This window comes from Coregonus clupeaformis, chromosome 7, assembly GCF_020615455.1.
Source record: "Coregonus clupeaformis isolate EN_2021a chromosome 7, ASM2061545v1, whole genome shotgun sequence".
Classification (NCBI taxonomy): Eukaryota; Metazoa; Chordata; class Actinopteri; order Salmoniformes; family Salmonidae; genus Coregonus; species Coregonus clupeaformis.
The window spans coordinates 10506307-10518608 of NC_059198.1; the positions used below are offsets into that span (position 1 = coordinate 10506307).

General features: G+C 46.7%; 1 protein-coding gene across 1 annotated transcript; it reads right to left on the minus strand.

Moving 5' to 3' along the window:
* Positions 1-580: 580 nt before the first annotated feature.
* On the minus strand, positions 581-12295 carry LOC121570411 (meiosis inhibitor protein 1-like). Its single transcript, XM_041881872.1, has 10 exons — positions 11833-12295; positions 11403-11513; positions 10945-11117; positions 10521-10605; positions 9021-9202; positions 8058-8139; positions 3194-3300; positions 2378-2509; positions 1157-1278; positions 581-889 (listed from the first exon to the last, which is right to left on the minus strand). The coding sequence occupies exons 1-7, from the start codon at positions 12071-12073 to the stop codon at positions 3296-3298; spliced, it is 879 nt and encodes a 292-aa protein (XP_041737806.1). The 5' UTR covers positions 12074-12295; the 3' UTR covers positions 581-889; positions 1157-1278; positions 2378-2509; positions 3194-3295.
* Positions 12296-12302: the final 7 nt, after the last annotated feature.

The window sequence follows — 12302 nt, forward strand, 5'->3', positions numbered from 1 at the left end:
TTGGTCAGGTGTAGTGCCTAGTTGGGAACAAAATCCTGCAGTACCTGCAGCAACATGTCAGGTTAGGAGAATTTACGCAGCAGGTTAGGATAATTAATGTAGCAAGTTAGGAGAATTAGGTTAATCTTAGGAAAAGAGTTAGGGTTAGCTAAAATGCAAAAAACAAAAACCACATTTGACTTCTGTATCCCATCTAGCAATGGCAATCCAAATGGGTGACCTCATATTGTCCTATATTTCCACTGAATTGACATTCCGCAAATTAACTTTTAAGAAGGCACACCTGTTAATTGAAATGCATTCCAGGTGACTACCTCATGAAGCTGGTTGAGAGAATGCCAAGAGTGTGCAAAGCTGTCATCAAGGCAAAGGGTGGCTATTTGAAGAATCTCAAATATAAGATATATTTTGATTTGTTTAACACTTTTTGGGTTACCACATGATCCCATATGTGTTATTTCATAGTTTTGATGTCATCACTATTATTCTACTATGTAGAAAATAATAATAATAATAAAAACCCTGGAATGAGTAGGTGTTCTAAAACTTTTGACCGGTAGTGTATAACAACTGTTCTTTTCCCAACAATTCTTTATGATAAACTTATATTATTGAAAGACCTCAAACCTAAAGGCAAATGAATGGATGCTCCCCCCTAGTTTTTTTTATTGACGCTGTCAATCAGTAATAATATGACAGGAGTCCTACCAGACACCTCTTCAGGATAAGGCTGTTTGGTTGCAAAAACAGCCATAAATAAATTGATAAATAAATCAAGTAAATCAATAATGTAGCCTCTCACAACAAAAAGGTCTATAACTGAGAGCCAATGTGTCCGTCTGTCTTCACAGTGAAGTCAGACAGGCAGACCGACATCTCTCCAACACGCCTGAGAAAGGGGGTTAAGGACAGATAGGAAGGAGAGCTCCTAGAAAGAGCACTGTAATGGTATGTGTCTGTGTCTTTGATGACTAAAACAAGTTGGTCTACACCTCTGGCAGACAGAGATGCACTGAAAAACAAGACTCAGTATGTGGCAACAGCAGGGACAGCACATTTTCAAAGAGATTAAGTGAAATGCATCACGTATGACAGAGATTTAGTCAATGGCCTGTATCTTTTATGTTATAACTGTGTGTGTGTGTGTGAAGGATACAGAATGCTGATGGGCAGGTTGTCGTTGGCTGTGGGAGGCAGGGAGTTCAGTGACTCCATCAGAGTATTGGCCCTCAGTCTGCTCTCCTCTGTAGGAGGGGGGTGGAATATACTGCAGTGGAGCTGAGGAAGAGAGGGGGAGAGGTGAGAAAGAGTCAGTGGGTGAGGGAGAGACAGCAAGAGACTAGAGAAAGAGAGAGAGAGACTACAAGAGAGATGAGAGTCTGGTGGAAACAGCTATAATACAGCACTGGCTTTTTTCCACCTGCCCTCTTTGCATGAATGATGTGGACTGCGGTGTGAGGCGTTGAGAGAGGCCTGCCTCGTAGGGGACTGTTTCCTGACTACTGCTGAGGTGTGGTGGTCTTTCTGGCACTTATAGCTGCTGAAGCACTTCAGTAGTGGACTATCTACACTTCAGTAGTGGACTATCCAGCCTACCTACAGAGGAGGAGACAACAAACGAGGTGCCTGATGAAGCGCTCTGGGCCTGTCTAAGTAACTGACTGACGCTGCTCCCTCTCAGTGCCATCGAAGCTCCCTCCGCTTACGCTACTGGCCAGCTTTTTTTGACTACCTGGCTAAACAACACCTTATCATCTGAAGCTGTGGAAGAACATCACCAAGACCTGCCAGATCTCTACATTTGTTTTGTTTGTTTTTACAGCATCTTTGAGATTCTCTTTGTAGTGAAAAGCACTATCTAAAATAAATATATTATTATATGAGGCAGCAGGCACCGGAAATCGTGAAAGTCTCCCATAAGACTTGCTCTGATCTGACAAGCTACTGAACCGCATACTGCTGGAGTATATTCAGCTCTGCTAACCCCTGACTAATAATCACTAGGCCACACACACACACACACACACACACACACACACACACACACGCACACACACGTCACAGCTCTGTCACTAAGAGAGGCAGCAGGGCTAGCATGATGTTGTATCACATGACAAATGGGGCAGTGATGACCTTTCAGTGCAGTGACATTCCACTCCTGAGTCAGATTAACCCTATGAGGGCCTGTGTCCTGCCACTGTCATGTGTGACACAATGGCGTAGAGGTGGTAACAGGGGGCTGCGTTGACATGGGACAATTAAAAGAGTGTGTCTCAGTGACGTTCAACATAGCCTCATAGGGCTCTGCCTGTGTGCTCTCTGTTTGCGTTTTACTGTGCTGCTGTATGTGTTCCAGTCAGTGTGTTGTGTACTGTACCTGTGTGAGCAGCTGTCTCAGGGCCTGTGTTGTGTTCTCTCCCAGCTCCTTCAGGCCTCTCTTCTCCACCGCCTCCAACACCTGACACAGGTCTGGCTCCCACACCACCACCCTACTGCCATACCGCAACAGCTGCATGGGAGGGACACGTGTTGGTATTCAAGGCTTTTTCAGGGTGCTTACAAACAGAAGGCAAAGACACATTTTAATAAACTTCAAAATGGCCCCGTGCTGCTTCAAAGACCAACAGTAGTGTGAGTGTGTCCGGGTGCAGTCTTGAGGCATCTGCAGTTCGGAGTAGTTCATATATGTGCATATATTATGATGCCATTTTGTGACGTTTTGGTCTTAGGCAAGTTTTTCTTTCGGCACACAAACATTTTTCTCATGGCAAGCCGAAATTCGGTAGCCGAAGTCTACGTCCCTTCATCTGTGATTGGTCAACAGTAGGGATTCTTCAATTAAGTGTTTGTTGTCATTCAACAACAGACAATTTGTTTTCATGCAAATCTTTGCACTTGAGAAATACTGCACCAAACATTTTAGTTAGATGTAAAATTGCGTTACTAAGATCTCCTCTTCAAAAAACATCAACATTAATTAGAGATTTCTTGAGTTATATTCGATTAATTCTGACTATTTTGAAGAAGTGTATACTGGCTACGGCGTCTCAAGATGGACAAACAGTACTATTGCCGCTTTGTTCTAGTTTTTCAAGCGAAGGTCATGTAAGGGAGTATGTGAGCACACTCGTTCGGTTCGCCTAGCCAAGTTCGGCTAGGCGCCAGCCGAACCGAAGCATGCAGAAGCCTTTACCAATGTGAGTAGTGTGAGTGTGGCTGGGTGCAGCAGGCAGCTCTCTCCAGAGTTGAGCAGAGAGTAGAGCAGGAAGCGACTCCAGGGCTGACACACCACATGCTAGGCTGGTGACAGAGAGGGGGAATGGACAGGTCAGGGTGATGGTGAGGTGTGAATACACTGACAGACACATGAAAAGACAACCAGACTCTGGCCATACAATGACAAAATCACCCGCACACACAGCGGCAAAACTCTAGATCACCTTTACTCCACACACAGAAACGCATACAAGGTCCTCCTTCGCCCTCCCTTTGGCAAATCAGACCATAACTCTATCCTCCTACAAGCAAAAACTCAAACAGGATGTACCAGTGACGGACTCAATACGGAAGTGGTCCGATGAAGCGTATGCTAAGCTACAGGACTGTTTCACTAGCACAGACTGGAATAGATTCCGGGATTCATCCGATAACATTCAGGAGTTTACCACATCAGTCACCAGCTTCATTAATAAGTGCATCAACGACATTGTCCCAACAGTGACCATACATACGTACATACCCCAACCAGAAGCCATGGATTACAGGCAACACCCACACTGTGCTAAAGGCAAGAGCAGCTGCTTTCAAGGAGTGGGTCACTAATCTGGATGCTTATAAGACATCCCGCTACGACCACCAACGAGCCATCAAACAGGCAAAGCGTCAATACAGGACTAAGATTGAATCCTACTACGCCGGCTCTGATGCTCATCGGATGTGGCAGGGCTTGCAAACTTTCACGGATTACAAAGGGAAACCCAGCTGTGAGCTGCCCAGCGACGCAAGCCTACCAGACAAGCTAAATGCCTTCTATGCTCACTTCGAGGCAAGCAACACTGAACCATGCATGACAGCGCCAGCTGTTCCGGACGACTGTGTGATCTCGCTCTCCGTAGCCGATGTAAGACCTTTAAACAGGTTAACATTCGCAAGGCCACGGGGCCGGACAGAATACCAGGACGTGTACTCAGAGCATGTGCTGACCAGCTGGCAAGTGTCTTCACTGACATTTTCAACCTATCCCTGACCCGGTCTGTAATACCAACTTGTTTCAAGCAGACCACCATAGTCCCCGTGCCCAAGAATGCTAAGGTAACCTGCCTAAAAAACTATCGCCCCGTAGCACTCAGATATATAGCCATGAAATGCTTTGAAAGGCTGGTCATGTATCACATTACACCATCATCCCAGACACCCTGGACCCACTCCGATCCACAGATACCTTTGTAAGAATGCTGTTCAATGACTACAGCTCAGCATTCAACACCATAGTCCAAATAAACAAATAATCACCAAGCTCAGGACCCTGGTACTGAACACCTCCCTCTGCAACTGGATCCTGGACTTCCTGACAGGCCGCCCCCAGGCGGTGAGGGTAGGCAACAACACATCCGCCACGCTGATAGGACTGATCACCAACAACTATGAGAAAGCCTATAGGGAGGAGGTCAGAGACCTGGCAGTGTGGTGCCAGGACAACAACCTCTCACTCAACATCAGCAACACAAAGGAGCTGATCGTGGACTACAGGAAACGGAGGGGCGAGCACGCCCCCATCCACATCGATGGGGCTGTAGTGGAGCAGGTCGAGAGCTTCAGGTTCCTCTGTGTCCACATCACTAAGGAATTAACATGGTCCACTCAGACCTACACAGTTGTGAAGAGGTCACGACATCCCCTCTTCCCCCTCCGGAGGCTGAAAAGATTTGGAATGGGCCCTCAAATCCTCAAAAAGTTCAACAGCTGCACCATTGACAGCATCTTGGCTGGCTGCATCACTGCTTGGTACGGCAACTGCAAGGCACCCGACCTCAAGGCGCAACAGAGGGTGGTGAGTACGGCCCAGTACATCACTGGGGCCGAGCTCCCTGCCATCCTGGACCTCTATACTAGGCGGAGTCAGAGGAAGGCCCAAAACATTGTCAAAGACTCCAGCAACCCAAGCCATAGACTGTTCTCTCTGTTCTATCTGCTACCGCACGGCAAGTGGTATCAGTGCACAGCTTCTAAACCCCAAGCCATAAGACTGCTAAACAAGGCTGCTAAATAGCTAATCAAATGGTTACCCAGACTACCTGCATTGACCTTTTGAAAAAACTAAATCTCACAAACACTGGACTCTACCCACACACTCACACATACTTACACTGACACCCCAACACACACATGCACACACACTACATACGCTCACACACACATAACATGGGCCCAGTGTAGCTCAGTTGGTAGAGCATGGTGCTTGCAACGCCAGGGTTGTGGGTTCGATTCCCACGGGGGGCCAGTATAATATATATATTTTTTAAGTATGCACTCACTAACTGTAAGTCGCTCTGGATAAGAGCGTCTGCTAAATGACTAAAATGAAATAACATACAGGCATACTGACGACACACACACACACACACTCACTCACCACATACGCTGCTGCTACTGTCTATTATCTATCCTGTTGCCTAGTCACTTTACCTATATGTATATAGCTACCTCCATTACCTCGTACCCCTGCACATCAACTCAGTACTGGTACTCCCTGTATATAGAAAGCCAGTATGAGGGTTTGCGCTCAGCCTAGAATGAAAGGCGGCCGGTGGGTGGGAGAGAAAACATCTGTAGAGTTCAAAAAGTACTCGCACTCAAATCATAAAATGGAATAACCCAAAGAGGCCGAGATGCAAAAAAGAATATAATTAATTTAATCCATGCTCGAAAGAATACATAAAGTGAAAGTGCAAGGTGCTATATAAAAAAGGAACAGAGCGTTCCTTTTTTATTTTGATATAGCACTTTCACACAGATTGTAACGATGTACAGTAGCTACAGTGAGGGGAAAAAGTATTTGATCCCCTGCTGATTTTGTACGTTTGCCCACTGACAAAGAAATGATCAGTCTATAATTTTAATGGTAGGTTTATTTGAACAGTGAGAGACAGAATAACAACAAAAAAATCCAGAAAAACGCATGTCAAAAATGTTATAAATTGATTTGCATTTTAATTAGGGAAATAAGTATTTGACCCCTTCTCAATCAGAAAGATTTCTGGCTCCCAGGTGTCTTTTATACAGGTAACGAGCTGAGATTAGGAGCACACTCTTAAAGGGAGTGCTCCTAATCTCAGTTTGTTACCTGTATAAAAGACACCTGTCCACAGAAGCAATCAATCAATCAGATTCCAAACTCTCCACCATGGCCAAGAACAAAGAGCTCTCCAAAGATGTCAGGGACAAGATTGTAGACCTACACAAGGCTGGAATGGGCTACAAGACCATCGCCAAGCAGCTTGGTGAGAAGGTGACAACAGTTGGTGCGATTATTTGCAAATGGAAGAAACACAAAATAACTGTCAATCTCCCTCGGCCTGGGGCTCCATGCAAGATCTCACCTCGTGGAGTTGCAATGATCATGAGGACGGTGAGGAATCAGCCCAGAACTACACGGGAGGATCTTGTCAATGATCTCAAGGCAGCTGGGACCATAGTCACCAAGAAAACAATTGGTAACACACTACGCCGTGAAGGACTGAAATCCTGCAGCGCCCGCAAGATCCCCCTACTCAAGAAAGCACATATACAGGGCCGTCTGAAGTTTGCCAATGAACATCTGAATTATTCAGAGAAGAACTGGGTGAAAGTGTTGTGGTCAGATGAGACCAAAATCGAGCTCTTTGGCATCAACTCAACTCGCCGTGTTTGGAGGAGAAGGAATGCTGCCTATGACCCCAAGAACACCATCCCCACCGTCAAACATGGAGGTGGAAACATTATGCTTTGGGGGTGTTTTTCTGCTAAGGGGACAGGACAACTTCACCGCATCAAAGGGACGATGGACGGGGCCATGTACCGTCAAATCTTGGGTGAGAACCTCCTTCCCTCAGCTAGGGCATTGAAAATGGGTCGTGGATGGGTATTCCAGCATGACAATGACCCAAAACACACGGCCAAGGCAACAAAGGAGTGGCTCAAGAAGAAGCACATTAAGGTCCTGGAGTGGCCTAGCCAGTCTCCAGACCTTAATCCCATAGAAAATCTGTGGAGGGAGCTGAAGGTTCGAGTTGCCAAATGTCAGGCTCGAAACCTTAATGACTTGGAGAAGATCTGCAAAGAGGAGTGGGACAAAATCCCTCCTGAGATGTGTACAAACCTGGTGGCCAACTACAAGAAACGTCTGACCTCTGTGATTGCCAATAAGGGTTTTTCCACCAAGTACTAAGTCATGTTTTGCAGAGGGGTCAAATACTTATTTCCCTCATTAAAATGCAAATCAATTCATAACATTTTTGACATGCGTTTTTTCTGGATTTTGTTGTTGTTATTCTGTCTCTCACTGTTCAAATAAACCTACCATTAAAATTATAGACTGATCATGTCTTTGTCAGTGGGCAAACGTACAAAATCAGCAGGGGATCAAATACTTTTTTCCCTCACTGTATATAGCCATGCAGCGATACTGGACACAGAAACCAGGCTAACCTTCCAAAGGATACTGACTAACTCAGTTTGAGCTGTACCATATGGCAGTTGTTATGTACATGTTGTTGTTTTATTCCTTTTCCTCATTTTCTCATTTAACTGTAAGATGTAAATATTGTGTTTTTGTTGTTCCTGGAGGCTGTTGCTATAGTGATAACCAAAAGATACCTGTGTTGTTGTTATTTTTACTCGTTATTGTTATTCATTATTCACTGTGTATTTATTCCTTGTGTCACTATTTCTATTTACATCTTTAACTCTGCATTGTTGGAAAAGAACCCGTAAGTAAGCATTTCACTGTTAGTCTACACCTGTTGTTTACGAAGCATGAGATAAATACACATTTGATTTGATTTGTCTGAGTCTGGTACCTGTAGATGGGCTTCTCCTATGCAGAAACCCCAGCAGAGAACCCAGGCAGTTCACTGACACACTGAGCAACAGCTCCTGCTTCTGGAAGAGGGGGAAGACAGAAAGACATTTAGCAAGATGGAGGGATGAATAGAAGAGGGAGAGAGAAGATATTAAGCCAAACAGAGGGATGGTGAAAAGAGAACCAGATAGAAAGAGAGAAAGAGAGAGTGAGGGATTATTTAATAATGCATTATCCTCCCACTCCACAGCCGCCCCTACTGAGGCAGTGACTAGTGATTAGTGTCCCAAAATAGTGAAGTAGGGCAGATGGCTATAGAAAGGAGGACCACAGAGAGTTCCACTCTAATCCTGGAAGCCAGTGCAGACTCACATCATCGGCGTAGCGCACCACAACGCAGTGGACCAAGGAGGAGCTACTCTCTACAGTGCAACCACTGACATGGAACTACTGCACTGACTGATACAGGGTGGTATTGTTCAACACCGAATTGGTTATATAGGAAGAGTTGAGCATTAAATACATTCTTCACTATATATACACAGCATAGACTAAACTATGCTATAGAGACAGCGGGAGAGACAGGAGGAGTTGAAGATGCTTCATGTAGACTAACGGTGAGCTCTGACCCAGTCATTAAGTGATGACAGTAATGATACGCTGTATTTATTAAGTGCGTTTATCCCCTTAACACTGCCATTAACAACAATGTACTACACATAGACCATAAAGGCTGCACTGTAGAGACAGAGAAACAGAGAGTAGAAAGGAAGGACACATTTGAGTGCTTTACCACATCAGCCTTGAGTTCTATCAGGGATGCTTTTCAAACAACAATGAAAACAATGAAACAATGGGAAATTGAGGGGAAAAAACAGTATGGGAGAAGAACTCTGGGGTGTTAACAGCCCTGCAGTGTGAGAGTGTGTATGTGTGTGTGAGTGTGTGTGGTGTGTCTGACCTGCAGCAGGAGGCCGTAGAGTGCGGTGATGAGGCAGTGGGCCCCGTAGGATGCCAGCGGGTACAGAGAGCTGTCCGTGTCCCCCAGGGGCCTCTGTCCTACCCCGGGGCCAACATTCACACACAGCACTGGAGACTCCAGGTCAACATCTAGAACAGCCTGCAGCAGCCTCAGGGAACTAGCTGTGGGGTGCAAGGCGAGGGAGGAGAGGCAGGAAGAGGGAAGACAGAGGAACGAGAGGATGTGGAGGGGGAAGGGGTGGGATTCAAAGATATTTGGAGTGAGGAGAGGGAGAATGTGGGCAGAGAAGAGAGAGGGGGGAGGTTGAAAGAAGATTGGCAGGTGACGGGGAGGAAGAGACGACCAGAGTGTGGGTGGTAAGTGTGGGTGGTAAGAGAGAGGAAGGGAGAGACAGGGTTACAGGTCAGTTGGAGATCTGATTAAACACACTGAGACACAGACCAGGAGCTGGTGGCCATTTGCACAGCCCTTTTGTCAAACACTCATGTACACTGAGATATTAGACCCCTCTAAGGGAGAGAAGAGACAATTAGCGATAGCAGAAAGAGAGAGGGAGAGCAAGAGAGAGAACCGAGACCGAGGGAGGAGGCGGCAGCAGAGGAGCGAGACCGTAGATCACCCTGGCCCTGACACCCCACTCATACAGCAGGGAGACAGACCGTAGATCACCCTGGCCCTGACAGCCCACTCATACAGCAGGGAGACAGACCGTAGATCACCCTGGCCCTGACAGCCCACTCATACAGCAAGGAGACAGACCGTAGATCACCCTGGCCCTGACAGCCCACTCATACAGCAGGGAGACAGACCGTAGATCACCCTGGCCCTGACAGCCCACTCATACAGCAGGGAGACAGACCGTAGATCACCCTGGCCCTGACAGCCCACTCATACAGCAGGGAGACAGACCGTAGATCACCCTGGCCCTGACAGCCCACTCATACAGCAGGGAGACAGACCGTAGATCACCCTGGCCCTGACAGCCCACTCATACAGCAGGGAGACAGACCGTAGATGACCCTGGCCCTGACAGCCCACTCATACAGCAGGGAGACAGACCGTAGATCACCCTGGCCCTGACAGCCCACTCATACAGCAGGGAGAGAGACCGTAGATGACCCTGGCCCTGACAGCCCACTCATACAGCAGGGAGACAGACCGTAGATCACCCTGGCCCTGACAGCCCACTCATACAGCAGGGAGACAGACCGTAGATCACCCTGGCCCTGACAGCCCACTCATACAGCAGGGAGACAGACCGTAGATCACCCTGGCCCTGACAGCCCACTCATACAGCAGGGAGACAGACCGTAGATCACCCTGGCCCTGACAGCCCACTCATACAGCAGGGAGACAGAGATACAGAACCAGCAGGCCATTTCTATCCCATCTCCTCTGTTGGATGAAGGCCACATAATGGAATTAAAGCCTGTGTAACAATGCTGCTTTGCTCTGCTTAGTGTGGTGTAGCGTTGTTACCCAGTAAGAGGCTGCCTGTCTTCCTCTTCCCAAAGACCAGAGCCTGCACCGTGCTGCCCAGGTTCAACCTGATGCTTCTATGGACCTTGGGATACAGAGAGGGAAGAAATGACAAGACATAATAAGGCAACAACCATAGAATTAGGAATGTAATTTAATAGGATCTCTATGGCAACAACGCTCTCCGTTCAACAACACACTGTCCTACAGTACAAGAAGACAAATGTATTTTCTAACATCAAGGTCTCTGATAAATGTTTCTGCTTTGAGTTCTGTATTCAATTTCTGTGTTCCATTGTCAGCTGTAGAGTACAGTGTGTCTCCCCTGGTAAGTCCCCTGGTCCTGTCCTCACTAGAGTGTGTTTTGTACTACATGGTGTACCCTGTGTAAAGGTCTTTATAAGGGTTAGCGTGACAGAACAACCTGAGCAGAATGAGTGTGCTGCAGGGTGATGAGGGAAGACAGGAGCAGACGGGAGCAGCACAGCAGGGCAGACGTAGGAGAGAGGGATGGAGCGAGGGAAGAGGAGGAGGAGAGGTTCAGCGTAGCCTGCAGTTGGTCCATCAGCCCGGTGTTACACAGCAGCATGGACACAGCTAGAGGCGAAAACAAAAGACAAAACGATATCACACTCAAGATATCATCCAATATATAAAACATACTACCAATTTAATGTGTGAGTGTGTTGTGTGCCCTTGTGAATGGCACTGACTGGTTCTGTACAAGTGTGTGCCTCTCTTATAGGCCAGATGGCACAACACAAGTCTGTGTGTCTGGGGGACTGTGTGTGTGAGAGAGAGAGGCAGGTGGCAGCGTGTATGAAGGCTGCTCGCTGTGCTGCACTGAATGAGAAGGACAGGGTGGCAGACTGAGTTTGTCACCTCTGTCAGTGCAATGAGGGGGGGACAGACGCAGACAGCAGTACAGGTAGCTGAAGGCTGGCAGCAGGCACTCTGTGTTGGAGGCTTTCAGCTTCCCTGTCAGGTTACTCACTGGAACACGCCCATAATAAGACAGGAGACAAAATTAGACATCAGACAGAATACAAGATCATAATATCTATCGTCAGAAGAAGGCCCCCATGTTATTGATACTTAAATACTACTTTCATCTATAAATTCAGCTTACGCTTATGTAATATGCTTTGCTGATGTGAGCAAAAACCCTAAGGCATTTCAATGTCGATTGAACTGATATTGAATGTAGAGAGTGAGTACAGCAAAAAATAGTGGTTAAATTATGATGTTACACCAAAGCTATAGATCTGAGTGAATTATGCATGGCTGATTCCTTTTGACCCTGTGACCTCACCGTGGTAGAGCAGTTTAAAGTGGATGCCGTCCATCTCATTCTCAGTGGAGCCACTGGTCTGCATCAGGCACAGCAACCTAAGGACCAGAGGGAGAGAGCCTACAGCTAGAGATTGGGAGAGGGAGGGGGGAGATGAGAGAGAAAGAAAGAGATGAGCACAATCACAGTGGGTATAAGGGGGAGAAATAATTAAAGAGAGAGAGATGAAAGAGCAAGAAAGAGAGAAAACACTCATTTCCATACTCCCCTGGCTGCATTTTATTTACATAAATTGTTCACCCTACAGCATTATAGGTTAATATAAAATATATATTCATGCAAATTCTATCGTGCAGCGTGGTCTAGTGGGTGAGCTGATGGTAACTAGTTAGTTCAACCCCTCAATGGGTATCCATCAGTCGGAATGGGTGGCAGGAGAGTGTATGCATGCAGTGTAACCCAGCCTTGATAAAAGTGTCTGGGATGCTGAG

Bases quoted from the DNA above. Each gene is read 5' to 3' on its own strand.
- LOC121570411 (XM_041881872.1), bottom strand. From the start codon at position 12,073: ATGGAAATGAGTGTTTTCTCTCTTTCTTGCTCTTTCATCTCTCTCTCT. The intron at 10,606-10,944 runs GTTGTTCTGTCA...CTGTATCCCAAG, and splicing joins AGCACACTCATTCTGCTCAG to GTCCATAGAAGCATCAGGTT. The intron at 8,140-9,020 runs GTCAGACACACC...CCCCTCTTCCAG, and splicing joins TCTACGGCCTCCTGCTGCAG to AAGCAGGAGCTGTTGCTCAG.